Genomic DNA, 15,578 nt, shown 5'->3' with positions numbered 1-15,578 from the left:
TTGAAAATGTGATAATTCTTAGTTTTCTATCCATGGGAAATCTAGCTACAAATGACTGCTGTAGTCACAATCACATGGAAAAGCAGCTGGTTAAATATAGCATTTGATTGCTTCCTATGGTCTATATCTAGCTCAATACAACCTGTGGCATGAAAACGCCTAGACAATGTTGATGGTGACATGAGGTGGTTAGTTGGTAGCATAGCTGACTCATCGCTGTATGTCATGATTCATGAAGCCAATCCTCTGTGGCAGTTTATGCTCTCTCAATTCTCATCTCACCCTGGAGATTGTTAAGTTATAGGATAAACCTGTAACAAAATCTTTTTTGATACTATATTTTAAGGTCAATTGCAGTACTTGATAAAGCCATTATAAATTGTGGTCAAAGGCTTAGACAAGTCAGAGTGAATTGTAATTAAACAAAAGCAATCCTAAAACCAATTTTTTTTAACCCTTTTCATTTCTACCCCTTAAAATAAATAATTAAATACAACTTCTTTCGCTAATAAATAAATAAATAAAAATGACTTAGTCAAGGTTGTTTGGCGTGAGATTGCAAGGCATGCATGAATTTACGTTTAGACTTTAGACTTTAGAGACCAATCCTCATTCCCGCCCTACTTTGAATCTAGGCAAAAGAGAATGGTAACGGTTGGTGCAAAATGGGTTTCATCTTTTTGTTGTAATAAAGCTCAAAACGCTTTTAGTCACATTAACAGTGTGGTTCATCATTAATTTGGCTTTCTGCATGCCTTTATAAGGGTTAAGAGCTTCTCTTCTTCACCACCATTTTGAATTGAACAATATCCAAAACTGTGAAGCATGGGAGGAGGGTTTGATATAATAGCTTCTTTACAGTTCATGTTGCTTCTGTTTTACGTGAATTTCGCGGCTTGTATTGCAGAAGAGCGAGCAATATACTTGGTTTTAATGGAAGGAGACCCGGTTGCTTTCCATAGACGTTCTTCACCTGGTGAGAATGGAAGAAGACTTGAGCTGAACAGGTTTGGATTAAAAACTTGTTTCCTAGTAAATGGCACTGCCTAGTCCTCAGTTGTTTGTTGGAAAATAACATTGATCTCTAGAGGTTGGCTCAGGGTTTTAACTAGGCAAGTAAATATATATTGGAGGGTCTTACCTGCGGCAATAAATATATATATATATATATATATGTGTGTGTGTGTGTGTGTGTGTGTGTGTGTGTGTGTGTGAGAAATTGAGAGAAACTCAAATTAAAATTCTAAATTAGAGTTTCAATTTTTTGCCATGTGTCCTAAATTATTTGTTTTTAAAGAGTTTTATTTCTTAATTTTAGAATTAAATGTGAGACCACATCATAAATATTTATCCATATGAGTTATTAAGTACAAAAATCAAAGAATCTAAAATAAATGAATAATTAAAAAAAAAAGTGCTTCACAATTATTTTAAAAAAAATGAACAATTTACATTTTATATCTAATAATATCCTTACAAAATTTGTAAAGAGTTAACAAAATATAAAAATGACTATCAATAGTATTTAAATTATATATATATATATAAATTATATTATGTATTTTATTATATATTTTTAAGTATATCTATGCATATGCATGGGGTTACAAGCTAGTATATATAGAGGTAAAACTTAATTACAGTTCTTTAGGTTTTCAATTAAATTTAAACATATGGTTATATATATTTTAGGACCAAACATATAGTTGTATTGATGCATAAACAATATTAATATATTTTTTAAAAATAATAAAATTTAATGTAATTATGTGTTTAAATATAATTGAAGAACTTAATGTATTTCAGAACTGTGGCTAAAGTTTGGATCTTATGAGACTTTATGAATCACTAGCAAACCCTATTCTCTTTGTGACATTGAAATATTAGCCACTTATTCTTGTGGATATAGACATACTGGCGAATCAGGTAAATTACCTTTACATGGTTATCTGTGTTGTGTCTCCCTTTTCTCCCTAGTTTTCACTAAACTGCATAGATATACAATCCTCAGCACCAGTTATGCCTTCCACTCAGAAAAGAAAGTAGTAGATGTATAGTAGTTCATCGTGTTTCAATACACTGATTCATATAAACCCAACTGTTCCGACGTTTATTTATTTATTTAGTTTAATTGATTGGTATATATTGAAGTATCTTGAACGCCCACTTCTAAATACTCCAACATGAACTGTGAATATAACGACTGTTCCAACGTTTTCTATATGGTAGAGACCAGAGAAATAAGAGCATGCAAAAAGGTGATGGAGTCATATAATTAAGCTCTAACTCTTGTATTTTTTCTTTTCTTTCTTTCTTTCTTTCTAGTTTGCACCTTATGTTGTGGTGAACAATATTAGCCCAATAATTAATAACTGAACCATAAACTTCTTTACATGTGCATGGATAAATAGTGAAGTTTCCGAGGCTCATGCAAAGCACTTGGTGGATTCTCATGACCAACTTCTGCAGAACACTTTAGAGAGTGGAAGTTACAACAAGCTCTATAGCTTCAAACACATTCTAAATGGCTTTGCAGTCCACACCACCCCTTCCCAGGTTCTCTCCTTGTTTAACTATCCATGTCTGTGTATGTGTGAATTAGTTTCCAACTTCTAACCCATATATCTTCCTAGCTCGAAAGAAAGAAGGTTCTTGAAAGTTGTTGGCCATGAAAATTTCAGGCTAGAAGACTCGAAGATGCTTCAGGAGTGAGGTTGGTAGAGAGAGATAGAGGGGCCAAATTGATGACAACATACACTCCTCAATTCCTTGACTTACCAGAAGTATGGGCACAGGAAGGAGGAGACAAAAGTGCAGGTGAAGGGATTGTGATTGGTTTCGTAGACACAGGCATCAATCCTTGCCACCCAAGCTTTGCTTATGATCCCATGAAGCTTTTCACCTCTAATATTTCTCACTTTTCGGGAGCTTGTGAGGCGGGTCCTCAATTCCCGGCTGGTTCTTGCAATGGAAAGATAGTTTCAGCAAGGTTCTTCTCAGCTGGGGCTCAAGCGGTTGCAACTCTTAATACATCAGTGGACTTTCTCTCACCCTTTGATGCTGTTGGACATGGCAGGTAAAGTCACCACCATGCTTATATAGTTATAAGGTTAGTAGTTTCCATAAATTAATGTGTGAGTAATGAGTTATTGCAAATTTTTTACCGTATAAATTTACAAATTGACCAGTCAACAAATACATTACAAAATAGTACTTCAAACATTTATTTATTATCTGTTTTATGTAAAACTAATCATATTCATTGCCATTTTAGTTTAAAAAATTTTAATATTTTCTTAAACTTTTATCTATTACTATGATCTTAAATCATTTGGGCTAGAGATATTGCGCGTTGACAAAGCAAACTCATTTCTTGCGGTGCATATGGTGACAGTGATTGGTACTTCATTAATTGGTTCCATCTTGGAGTATGTTCAAGATGCTATTGAACTATAAGGGTGATGATATGCTTTTCTTATGACTCTGTTCTTTTTGCCTTTTTCAGTCATGTGGCATCAACAGCAGCTGGAAATACGGGAGTTTCCGTTTTGGTGAATGGCTTTTTGTATGGACAAGCTAGTGGAATGGCACCACGCGCACAGTATGTTATCTCTACTGTATTATGCAGGATTTTTATAAGGATGAGAATAATGCTAATCCTTGTCTTATTTTTAGATTAGTATATCAAAATTACCAAAGCTTTTGAATGAGGAGTTTAGGACAGATTTGTATATGTTAAGGATTCCTAGCCGACCCCAAAATTTTGGACTAAAACTTGATTATTGTTGTAGCATGTCATAATAACCAAAGCTTTTGAATAAGCAGTGAAGGACAAATTTGTATGTGTTGACATTTTTATGTTTTTTATTTTTATTTTTTTTTTAAACCACAGAATTGCCGTTTATAAAGCTGTCTATCCAACTGTGGGAACTTTAACAGATGTGGTATCAGCAATTGATCAAGTAAGAGTAATTCCCAGCTAAAATTTAGTCTGAAAAGATTATACCATACATTCTTTTAATGAAATAAATTGCTAGTTTTGATGGTTTCTTAATCATATCACTTATGGAGAAACCAACTAGTGCACCAATATGATGATTGGATTTGTATATATTATATGTACAACAAATTTTCTGCAATTATTGTGGATGAATAAAATTCATGCATGCATGCATACAACTATTGATCAAGTTTCAAAATTTGGAGCATATATACACACCATTCTCTCATTAATGAATATAATTTAAAGGTCCTCTTAAATCTTGATCATTATATTATATCAGGCAACAAAAGATGGAGTGGATATCATTACACTCTCTGTTGGACCAGATGAACCACCAGAAGATAAATTCACCTTCTTAAATGTGTTTGATATTGTCATGTTGTCTGCACAAAGAGCTGGAGTTTTTGTGGTGCAAGCGGCAGGTAATAATGGCCCAGGGCCTTCTACTGTACTGTCTTATAGCCCTTGGGCTGTTGGTGTAGCTGCTTCTAGCACAGACAGGACCTACCCTGGTTCTCTTCTCCTGGGAAATGGACAAAACGTTGGTGGTGTGGGATTATCAGGTACTAATTTCCAGTTTCCAAAATATGCAAAATTAATCTAGTTCATATTCAAACCAAATCTATTCATGGAATTGCTAATGTATTTCCTTAGGACCAACTTTGGGAGACGGGTTATTTCTATATAAGCTGGTTTTAGCTAAGGATGCAGTTAAGATAAATGGGACATTTCCAAGAACTCCACAGTATATTGAAGAGTGCCAATTTCCGGAAGCATTGGACCGTAATGTAGTGCTAGGTAGTGTTATCATCTGCACCTTCTCAGATGGCTTCTACAATGGGACCTCCACTCTCACTGCCATCGTGGACACTGCAAGAACTTTAGGAATCATGGGTTTTATTCTAGTTGCAAACCCAACCTATGGTGATTTTATTGCAGAACCCATTCCCTTCGCTGTTCCTGGCATTATGATACCCTCTGTTGCTGATGCCAAGGTACTAACTAGTATTAAGAGCAAGGGCAAAACTTAGGTACGATTCTTTAGGTGTTGTAGCTTAGATTCCCCAATAAAATGAAAACATGTAGCTGTATAAATCAATGCAACACATTTTGCTGTAAAAACAATTAAATTCAACCATGTGACTTATTAGTCAATATAATCACATTGTTGAATTTAGTTGAGGAACTTAAGATACAACACCTAAAGAACTGTACTTAAATTTACCTTAAGAACAATAAATCATGCTTAGGGATACATCATTGATTTTATGCAGGTTATATCACAATACTATGAGCAGAAAATAGAAAGGGATGGGAGAGGATTTGTGACCAAATTTGGTGCTAGAGCGGCTATAGGAGATGGAAGGGTTTCTTCTTTCAAGGGGCAGGCACCTATAGTTAGTAGATTCTCTGCAAGGGGACCAGATTTCATTGACAGAGACAAAAATCCTGCTGATATACTTAAGCCTGATATTCTTGCTCCAGGGCACCAAGTTTGGGCAGCTTGGAGCCCCATTAGTGCCTTAGAACCCACATTAAAGGGTAAGTATATATAAATGCTAACATTTAATGTTTATGTTATTCATTGTATCTTATTTGTTAATTACTTAATTAAGCAGCAACAATGTTGCATGTTGATACTTGCTTTCTATGTTATTACAATTAATATCTGATCAAATTTAACTGCTATTGTAGGATACAATTTTGCACTACTGTCTGGTACCAGCATGGCAACACCTCATATTGCAGGAATAGCTGCACTCATCAAGCAATATAATCCTTTGTGGACTCCATCAATGATAGCTTCTGCAATTTCAACCACAGCCAACAAGTATGACATTAATGGAGAACATATAATGGCAGAAGGATCAGATAACTTGTATCCCTCCACTCCTTTTGATTTTGGTGCTGGCCATGTCAATCCTATCCGTGCATTGGATCCTGGTCTAGTCTTATCCTCAGGTAAAAAATTTACCATATACTACACCAAAAAACTTGTTTGATGATTCTTCCTCTTCCATATCTTATAATTTAATCCTTGGGCAGGATATGATGACTACATCAGTTTTTTGTGCTCTCTACCCAATATGGATCCAGCTATAGTCAAAAACTCTACTGGAGAGATGTGCAATCACTCTCTTTGCCACCCAGCTAACCTGAACCTTCCTTCAGTGACAATATCATCATTGGCTGGGGCTCTATTATTGCGACGGACTGTCAAGAATGTAGGGCTCAAGCCAGAGACATACTTGTGCTCTGTGATGCCACCAAATGGGACACTGATTAACTTGAATCCACCTTGGTTTACCATAGCTCCACAAGGAACCCAAGATTTGGACATACAAATTAACGTGACCAAAGCAATGAATAGCTGGAGCTTTGGTGAAATAGTTTTAACAGGCAGCTTAAATCACATTGTGAGAATAACCTTGTCAGTTTTATTTCAATATCCTCATGAGAATTGATAGGTTTCTTTCACAGTATCTATGGCTTTAAATATCATTGTACATGTATCATTGTTTGAGAACAAAGAATTGGAAAGAAATATAATGGGATGAACAGGACTTGCAGAGAAATGCATGCTTTAAATGAGTGTGTGTGTGTGAGACTGAGAATTGATTCAACTAATTGCTGCTGCAAAATTATAGGGCGGAGCTTTCATATTTCTCCCCCTATTCATCACAAATTATATATTAGCAAAAAATCCTATTACACACTTGCGTTTGAAATTGTGCTTTCAAAACATGATTTCAATTGGCAGAATGTGTATGATAAGTGGGTAATAAGAATTGTGTGATTGTCATTACCCTTATATTAGTGTACAGCTTGTGCATTCATACAAATACAATTAGGGGTAAAATATCATTTTCGTCCCTAAACTATCACAAAAATTCATTTTTCGTCCCTAAACTTTCAAAAGTTCTATTTTCGTCCCTAAACTATCATAAAAGTTCATTTTTCGTCCTTAAACTTTCAAAAGTTCTATTTTCGTCCCTAAATTTTCAAAAGTTCTGACGGAATGCTGACGTGGCTTGACAGAGTGCTGATATGGGAGGGACGAAAATCAATACGTTTGGAAAAGTTTAGGGACTAAAATAAAACTTTTGAAAGTTTAGGGACGAAAAACGAACTTTTATGATAATTTAGGGACGAAAATAGAACTTTTAAAAGTTTAGGGATGAAAAACGAACTTTTGTCATAATTTAGGGACGAAAATGATATTTTACCCTACAATTAAAAATAATCACAATTATACATTTTTTTTTAAAATAGATTTAAATTATACATAGTATTAGCTTACACTTTTTGAAAATCATAAATTTCTAAAATATGTAATAGTTTCCCATTATATATATATATATATGTGTGTGATTTAAAATTTAATTGAACTCTTTGATTTTTTCACCCAATAATTTAGAATCCAATTAGAATCAATTAAATTTTTTCTAAATTTTGACTATTAATATATAATAAATAGATATAGATTTGTGGGCTGCCGACACTTGACCCGCTATTGTCAACCGTATCCCAACTTTGTACACAGTTCACTCTTCCTACATTGCCCCAGGGCTGGTCCAAACTCCAAAGTCCAAACAACTCACAACTCAATCACCGCTGTCATTTTTTCTAAGGCAGAATAGGGGAAGAATAATAAATAATAAAAAATAAAATTTGCAGATTTAATAGTTTTAGATTTACATACTTTAAAGACCTGATTAACCCTACACATATAGATGCAAACTCACCCTCGTCTGCATTGAGTTTGAGTCTCACCACATCCCTTAATAACTTTCTCAATAAATTTGACACTTTACACTTAAAATTTGATATAAACTAAATTTATTTATCAACATCCATTTTGGAAAAGGACTTTGATGACATGAGCCAATGAATAAACAAAATGGCCGCTTATAATTTTTTTTTTCCAAAGGTATAATATTAATCAGATGTCCTCTTTCTCTGTCACAGCTTCCAAAAGCTAATGAACATTCAATGGTTTAAAACTATAACCGGCACAAAGCCTGAATCATAACAAAAGAATGACAATGAATGTTATAAATTACAATTAGTATGCTAACATTAGAACCACAGAAAATACCCTAGTCTACTTCAACCAAAAAAAAAAAAAAAACGAAATGCATTAGTCTGTCGTGCACATGCACTCTTTACATCGTGGATACCGGTAAACACTCCTCCCCTTTGGTCTTGTCTGGACATGTTTAGTTTGTCTAATTGCCTTCCTCACTCTCTGCTCAAACACGCGCCATTCAATAGTGTTGTTCTTCAAAAAAATGCTTGCAAGCCTGCGTTTGTTTGGCCGTATTGTTGGCATTTTCCCTCCACCATAGTATATTCGAAACCCAGACACTAAAGATGAAAACTGACTCCCTGAATCGGTCATAGCAAATGCATCTGCAGCAGTGGAGCCTATGAAGTCCAGGGCAGCTAACTACAGAAGAAACAGGCTCATTATTCTTGAACAAATTGACAGGAACAGGGAAAACAAATTAAACTTGTAACGTATAGTACATAACATGGACAAGAGCTTGTCCATTCATGAAATCATATGTTGGTGCAAGATAACTAAAAGAGAAGAAAGAGGCACCACTATCAATGTGAGTGCCAAGGTACTAGGTTGAGAACTGGAATTAGTTGAAAATTCCAAAAGAGCTTAGCTAACAACTATAAATATTCTTTAAAAAACTAGCCAACAATCATTTTTGACCATGTACATATTTTTCTGCTATTTCAGGCTATTACAAGACTATAAGCACAGGCTTAGTTCAATCTGCTACCAAAAGAGAAACCTACTTGACGCTTTTTCCAATGAAAGCTGAAGTATCTAGAGTTGCTTTCCATATAAAGTCAAATAGATACAGGATTATTTTGCAGTCAGACAGAAGCAAACCAACAATGAAATTCTTGTTGGCTGGTAATTCCAGGTCCATCACATGGTGAGCAGTTTCCAAAGGGTCTTCAAGATTTTTTGGTTCTCAAGTTTGTCTTATGTCCAATACTATGTCCTCTCATCGCAAAGATGACCATCATGGTTTGAAAGGTATTTAGAAATTTTAGAGTGAATTTACCAATTAGGTCTTCTCAAATAGACAATTTGATCAGAAGTTTTTACATGGTGCGATATGACATTTATAGCACCAATTTAAAAGGTATTTAGCCATTTTAGAGTGAACTACCAGTTATAGCAATTCAGGAAAAACAAAAAAAAAAGACATTTATAGCAGATTCATTTTCTTCCTGAATTCGTGTCTCATTCATCAATTATGACATGCTTGATATAAAAAATTATCCTCTAACTTAGCTGAGGTCTGAATTCTTTTTCAGGTGTAACCACTTCAGAAAATTCATGAGGCACTGGGACAAATTTTTGTCTATAATATTGTTTTCTTGAGAATTGATACAAAATTAGTGGTGGAATCTTTTTAACTGTCAAGGCTCAGAATGCACATCCACTGAACTGTTATTTACAAGTTTTGAGCCTTCATCTAACAAGACTTTATTAGTTATACAGCACAGAATTAATTCAATTCAAGTGTTTAAGAAATAAAACTTGATCATCTCATCCCCCACACCCCCCCCCCCTAAAAAAAAAAAAAACCTGTATTATATGCTAACTGATTCAACAATATGAGTTTGGATCATCAGTGCCGAAACCCAAAATTAGCACTAAAAATCTTTAAAAAAAAAACAACCATTAGCTAGCTCTTGTGCAAGGAAAAAAATATGACATCAAAGTTTCCTTCTCCTTTCTGTCCATGATGAATCTTGTATTTGAAAAAAAAAAACAGATTAAGAAAAGACATTAAATCAAAGGACAACTATCGCTTTGATAGTGGTTTCATAATTACCCTTATTATATGCTTTGACAATTGAAGAGTGGACAGTCACTCATTTGATTTCTTTCAATTTTATAATCAAGGGTAACATAGGAAATAATATAGTTAATGCTTTGACAATTGAACAAGGGCATTCATTTTGGTACATAAAAAAGGGGAAATGAGGACATTCATTATGGGACTGAGGGAGTATGCAGGTAACTGAAATCACACTTAAGCTGGACAACAACAATAACAATAAAAGCAATGCTATTACCTGAGATGAAAAATTCATGAATGGTTCAAGTTCAGTTGATGAAAGCAGCTTCTCTTTAGTAACCAATTTAGGATACAAGCTGGTCAAAGCAGCCAATCTTGACTGACCTCCATATATTTGTGAACCTGCCACAAATATATGGGTCTTACGTTTGAAACCAAGAGCAGCAAGTAAAAGTATTGCTTCCTCTGGAGTTAAAGGACATAGGCCTTCTGATCTGAGTTCTGCAGGAGAAGGTAACCTGCACAGATTTATACATTTTGATTAGATAATAAACAAATGTTGATGACAGATAGTGCTTTATTTTTTCTCTTTTTCTTCCTAAGACAGAAGGCAGAAAATGTGGGTGTTTCCGTTGTGAAATAATCTGATTACGCAAGATTAAAGAAGAGAGAAAAGAAATGAAAACACAGATTTTACATGGTTCAGCGGTGTGCCTACATCCACAGGTGGTGACAGGGAGAAAGTACCAGTATAAAATAGGGAGATTATAACAGTAGCACAAAGCAATCTCACAAAACCCAAACCCCAGATACACCTAGAGAGCTCTCTCTCTCTCACAAAGAATAGAGAAATCCCTATTCTATAGCTCTAATATTTCAGCACACTCCCAAGAAACAATTGCCGCATAACCACATCAATATGTCTAATCTTTTGTCAGCTCAATATTGGGTTTTACACACTAGTCTAGGGCCAACTAATTCAATTCCTAGTCTAACTAGGACTTGGCTGGTCAATGTGTCTTGACTAAGTCAAGCCACTGACATAACAGTTTCTTTAATTAGAAAAACTGAGTCTTTAAAATGTCTACGAAACTTCACAAATATTGAAAACAAGCCAAATAGAATGACAAACTAAAACCAAAATAAACCAGCCATATATTCACAAGCAAACATATATGAAACAAATATAAAGCAAAAATGACATGGCACATACTTTGTGGTCTTCTTGATCTGTGTCAATGCAGGGAAATGGATTTCACGATATGCTTCCAACTCTTGTCTCTCTTCTTCACCACCACCAAATTCACATAAAGAATGAGCTACCATATCAATTTCAAATCTCAGGTGTACAGCTAGATATCTGGAAGGTTTCTTAGCACGACTGCTGCTTTCCTTCTTATTTGATACTGCAGATGGACCAATAAGATAATGATCCAGTGGCCCAGTGTCACCTGCATGCTGGCGTAACCTTTGAAGAAGCAAAGCACCAGTTTCTTGTATTTTAGGAACAAATTGCAGAGCGTGAAAATTACATCTGCATCGAAGTCTCTATATGAAGTTCCCCAATTAGGAAGAGCAAAGTAGGCAAAAAGGTCACAACAAACTAAGGAAGCCCAAGTAACAATGACAGTCCAATAAATCTATCGGAAACTTGCAATAGACTGGAATGTCAAAGGCTAGTGATTTACCTGCAACTGAAACGGTATAGGGTCAAATGCCAAGCGATTCCCAAATCCAAGAAAATGGACAACTCTATTTTTAAATAGAATAGGGAGAATCATCTTCAAGTAAAATCTTGGCTTTGCCTCTTTCATGATATCTTCATCCGTCACCTGGGACAGCATTTCAAGAATCACCATGAATAACCCATCATTTGGAATTAATACTTAATACTCATTAATTTGAGGAACTTACAACACTACCGATAGCCTCCAAATCTAATGACCGCAAATCCTTAGGAAGTTCCTTCACTATCCGAATATCAGGAGTCAAGTAGTTAATAAAATGCTCCTCCTGATAGATATCGCTGAATTGACTATAAAATTATACAATTTGATATTGTCACATTTCCATCTAAAGTTAAAAATAAATATTTAAAATAAATAAACCCACACAATCTCAAACCAATATAAGTCACTAAAACAACATTGAAAAACACACACACACACACACAAACATTACATGAAGCAATTCCATTTAGAATACATGATCAACAATAACCATTAGAGCAAAAGACATACATACAAACACCAAGGGCAAACTATAACACCTCCTTTTCCCCGCCATTCATATTAATATCACCTCTATTGTAGGATGATTCAATGCATACGCCTAAAAAACAATAGAACAATATTAAAAAGGACTTCTATGTAAAAATTTATTCTAAATAATCAAATTCATTATGTCTTATCCGCTTAGTCTTTTGAGCTAAGTAGTCGTTTAACATTATATCAAAGCCAAGTTTGTTTGTTCTTGTCACCACATGCCAGACTCATTTATCCTTGTTTTGGTTTCAGATAGGTCATCAGATCTGTTTGTCTTTTTTTCAGTTTCTATTACATCTGGAAGTGAGAAAATGGGGTTAAGAAATACAATATTAATTGGGTGAATACTTGGTTACAGGTATATGTATTATTGGGCCTCTCCACCTGCTAGCTTAAGCTTTTGAGTTGGATGCTTTAACATTCTAAAAGCTCAGATGATTTCGAATCCAGCCACTGAATATAGCCTTTTCCTAATGCAAGAGCACAATCACCATGGCAAAAAGACTCAATCGATGAAACAAATAATGTGATTGGGGAAAAGAAGCATGTCACCTTGCATCTCTCCATACGCTACTGTACAAAAATCTGGGAATAACAAGAGTTGAATTAAGTAAACGCGCGACCATGACAGCATTACAAACCTGTTGCAAATCAGAATGACATTAGAAATACAAAAGGTACTCTTAACAATAAATTGCTTCTTTAGAAGCAAAGCCTTTTCTTTTCTAAAGAATAATGTAGATTCATCATTAATGAGATTGGGATACATAAAGAGTAATCATAACAGCAAAAATTTGATCCACAGGTATTACTTACAGCAACTCGCTGCTGGTTAATCCCACCGTTTGCAGTTACCAAAATGTACCCATTATTTCCCTCTATTACAATATCAAAGAAAATGCTTTGTGAGAACCAGCTTAAAACGTTAGATCCATGTTTTTAGAAATATTTAAGATACCCATTCACAGCAGTCACCCACACAAAAACTTTAAGACACACACACATGCATGCAGAAGGGTAGAGAGATAGAGAGTCACCACTAGGTTCCCAGTTACGTTGATCAGCACAAGGTCTCCAAGCAGAAGCAGGAACAAACGGCTCCTGCCACAAATCTTTTGGCTCACGTTTATTCGCTCCCTGTGTCATAGCACAAATCCAATGAAATCATGCAAAAACACTTAAAGGGGAAGATTAAAAAAAAAGTGTTCTTCCTCTATAGAATTATAAGTAGAGTCAAGATAAAAACTGATATCCAAATACCTCGGCCAAGGCATGGGCAGCCAAAGCCAACAACCTTCCGTAAATACCTTTCTGTGGTCTTTTACCTTTAGCATACTTTCTCAAATTTTCCTGCAAACATTTCAAGTAAAGAAACCAAAATGAAAATCACAATAACCTCAAGACATCAATTTTCCTAACCTTTCTTAAACTTTTCGACATACATCACTGCTCCTAACTAACATCAATTAAGTTTTCTTTCTAAATGGAGTTAAAGATACTGTCAATGCATGCTATACAGAGGGATTGCAATTCTCTATTGTTCCTAAGGTAACACCATTACATAGATTGGATTTCTGTCACATTATCAACAATTTAAATAGATACAAAAACAGTGCCATTCGACGATTGCTTAAAAGCTGACAACATGAGAAAATTCAGCTAATTCAGCCAATAAGACACATGACATAATGCAGTATTTGGTGTCGCGTAAAGTGGAACGCTCAGAGAGAGAGGAACAGGAGATTTCTATTCGAAGAGTTCACGATACATTTACCTACGGCTATGAACTCAGCCTAAAGTTGACAAATTGTATTCAATTTCACATTTCTTCCTAATTTCATTTATTCATTACAATTTTCTCACTCGTTCTCACATTTCGCATATCAAAAATTCAGTTCTTTTTTACATCAATCCCAACCTGAAATATCATAAATCTCAAATTCCAAATACCATTTCTATTTGATACAATAATGGAAATTCTAATCTTTTTCAATAAATATAGAGCTCTTTCTCAAAAATTCAAATTGATATTTCATAACATACCTGAACCAAAACCGAGTTCTCCGAAACCCGAGTTTTAGAATCACGATCAGGTCGTTGATCCTGCAATCGCAAGAGCATAATCCAATTGACGAAGAAAAACAAAGCCACCAAACCAATCAGAGCCACAGCTCCTTTCACTCGCTTTCGACTGTACCACGCTCTCGCAGCCCTTCGCTTCTTCACCTTCAGATCCCAAAACGACGCCTCCTCCGCCGCCGCCGCACGAGATCGACTCGGAGTGGCGGGCGAGTTTGGCCGGGCGTGGAAGGAGCTGGACCGGGACCGGTCCGAACCGCCGGTCTCGTAGTCGAGATAAGCGCTTTGGTGCTGGTTTAGCTTACTGTTGGATTGGAGATCTAGAGTGGGGTCTGAGAGGGTACGGGTTGTCGCCATGGGTCGGGAGATCCGACCCGAATGCAATGAATGCGTTTTGGTGTTGCAGAATGAATTGAATTGAATGTTGGGAAAAAGTGCCAAGGAATGGGAGCGTTAAATATTTGAAGACTGTTCACTCAGCTCGCGGTTTTTTCGTTTGTTTTTCTTAGATATTCGCTGTCGTTTTGTATTCTTGAATTGAATTCTATGCCGTTTACTTTCTTTCTTTTTTTTATTTATTTATTTTATCGGTAGTTTTATAACAATTGTTTTTTTTTTTTTTCCTTTAAGTAATTTATTAGGCGAATTTGCAATTTACATACTTAAAGTTTTTGGAAAATTTTGATTTTACCACTTTTAAGGTATCAAAATTTGGACTCAATACCTGGACATTACATATTATTTGAATTTAAGTAATTTCATCTGTGTTGTAATGAGGTGTATGCTAAATATCACCTCAATTCAAACAACTTAGTTTTATGAAAGAGTAAGTTTGGTATTATAACTAATTTTACAATTTTGTCACATGGTGACTCGTGAGTGGTGAAATCATGGACTTGCCATTTTATTTCTATTACTTAAAACTTGCCACATAGACAAGTTGTGACAAAAGTAGTGAAAATTGTTGTGACATTAGACTTACTCTTTATGAAACTAACATCTAAAATTTTAAGAGGTAAAACCAAAATTACTCTAAAATTTAAAGTTCCAAATTGCAATTTAATCAATTTACAATAACTATTAATATTGGTAAGAGATAATGGATTTTTTAAGGAAAGAATATAACATGATTTTCTTATCATATATATATATATATATGGTTTGAATTTATTAACATATTATTTCATGATAAATTCTCTTTATTATAATAATATAAGATAGTAATAGGGTTGCTTTTTTTTAGTAGATTACTTGGGCAATAACTGGGTATACATTGGATTCGTTGAGATGTGAACACATGACAATTATTTAACATATATCTAAGGACTAATTACAACTTACTCATATGTGGTTTGATCGAAATTTAAGTTACCTACCCATGGTTTGAAATTTGACACT

The 15,578-nt window shown here is 34.9% G+C and overlaps 2 protein-coding genes across 3 annotated transcripts; one reads left to right on the top strand and one right to left on the bottom strand.

Moving 5' to 3' along the window:
• The first annotated feature begins 825 nt into the window (after positions 1 to 825).
• LOC112020193 (subtilisin-like protease SBT2.4) lies at positions 826 to 6,507 on the top strand. Its single transcript, XM_024052751.2, has 10 exons — positions 826 to 1,007; positions 2,412 to 2,556; positions 2,682 to 3,076; positions 3,506 to 3,601; positions 3,893 to 3,962; positions 4,284 to 4,566; positions 4,658 to 4,998; positions 5,278 to 5,545; positions 5,699 to 5,965; positions 6,050 to 6,507. The coding sequence occupies exons 1-10, from the start codon at positions 826 to 828 to the stop codon at positions 6,466 to 6,468; spliced, it is 2,466 nt and encodes an 821-aa protein (XP_023908519.1). The 3' UTR covers positions 6,469 to 6,507.
• Positions 6,508 to 7,894: 1,387 nt separating this feature from the next.
• LOC112020210 (O-fucosyltransferase 15) lies at positions 7,895 to 14,652 on the bottom strand. Of its 2 annotated transcripts, none has more exons than XM_024052773.2 (10): positions 14,145 to 14,652; positions 13,362 to 13,451; positions 13,139 to 13,238; positions 12,918 to 12,979; positions 12,654 to 12,742; positions 11,752 to 11,872; positions 11,526 to 11,669; positions 11,051 to 11,385; positions 10,115 to 10,355; positions 7,895 to 8,453 (listed from the first exon to the last, which is right to left on the bottom strand). In XM_024052773.2, exons 1-10 carry the CDS (start codon positions 14,535 to 14,537, stop codon positions 8,145 to 8,147), a joined length of 1,884 nt encoding a protein of 627 aa, XP_023908541.1. In that variant the 5' UTR covers positions 14,538 to 14,652; the 3' UTR covers positions 7,895 to 8,144. The 2 variants fall into 2 exon arrangements, with proteins under 2 accessions (XP_023908541.1, XP_065633981.1); XM_065777909.1 differs by having other exon boundaries at positions 13,409 to 13,451; positions 14,145 to 14,257.
• Between the last annotated feature and the right edge of the window lie 926 nt (positions 14,653 to 15,578).

The sequence above is a fragment of the Quercus suber genome, unplaced genomic scaffold, assembly GCF_002906115.3.
Source record: "Quercus suber isolate HL8 unplaced genomic scaffold, Cork oak 2.0 scaffold_168, whole genome shotgun sequence".
Classification (NCBI taxonomy): Eukaryota; Viridiplantae; Streptophyta; class Magnoliopsida; order Fagales; family Fagaceae; genus Quercus; species Quercus suber.
This window is presented reverse-complemented; position numbering and strand designations above follow the sequence as displayed.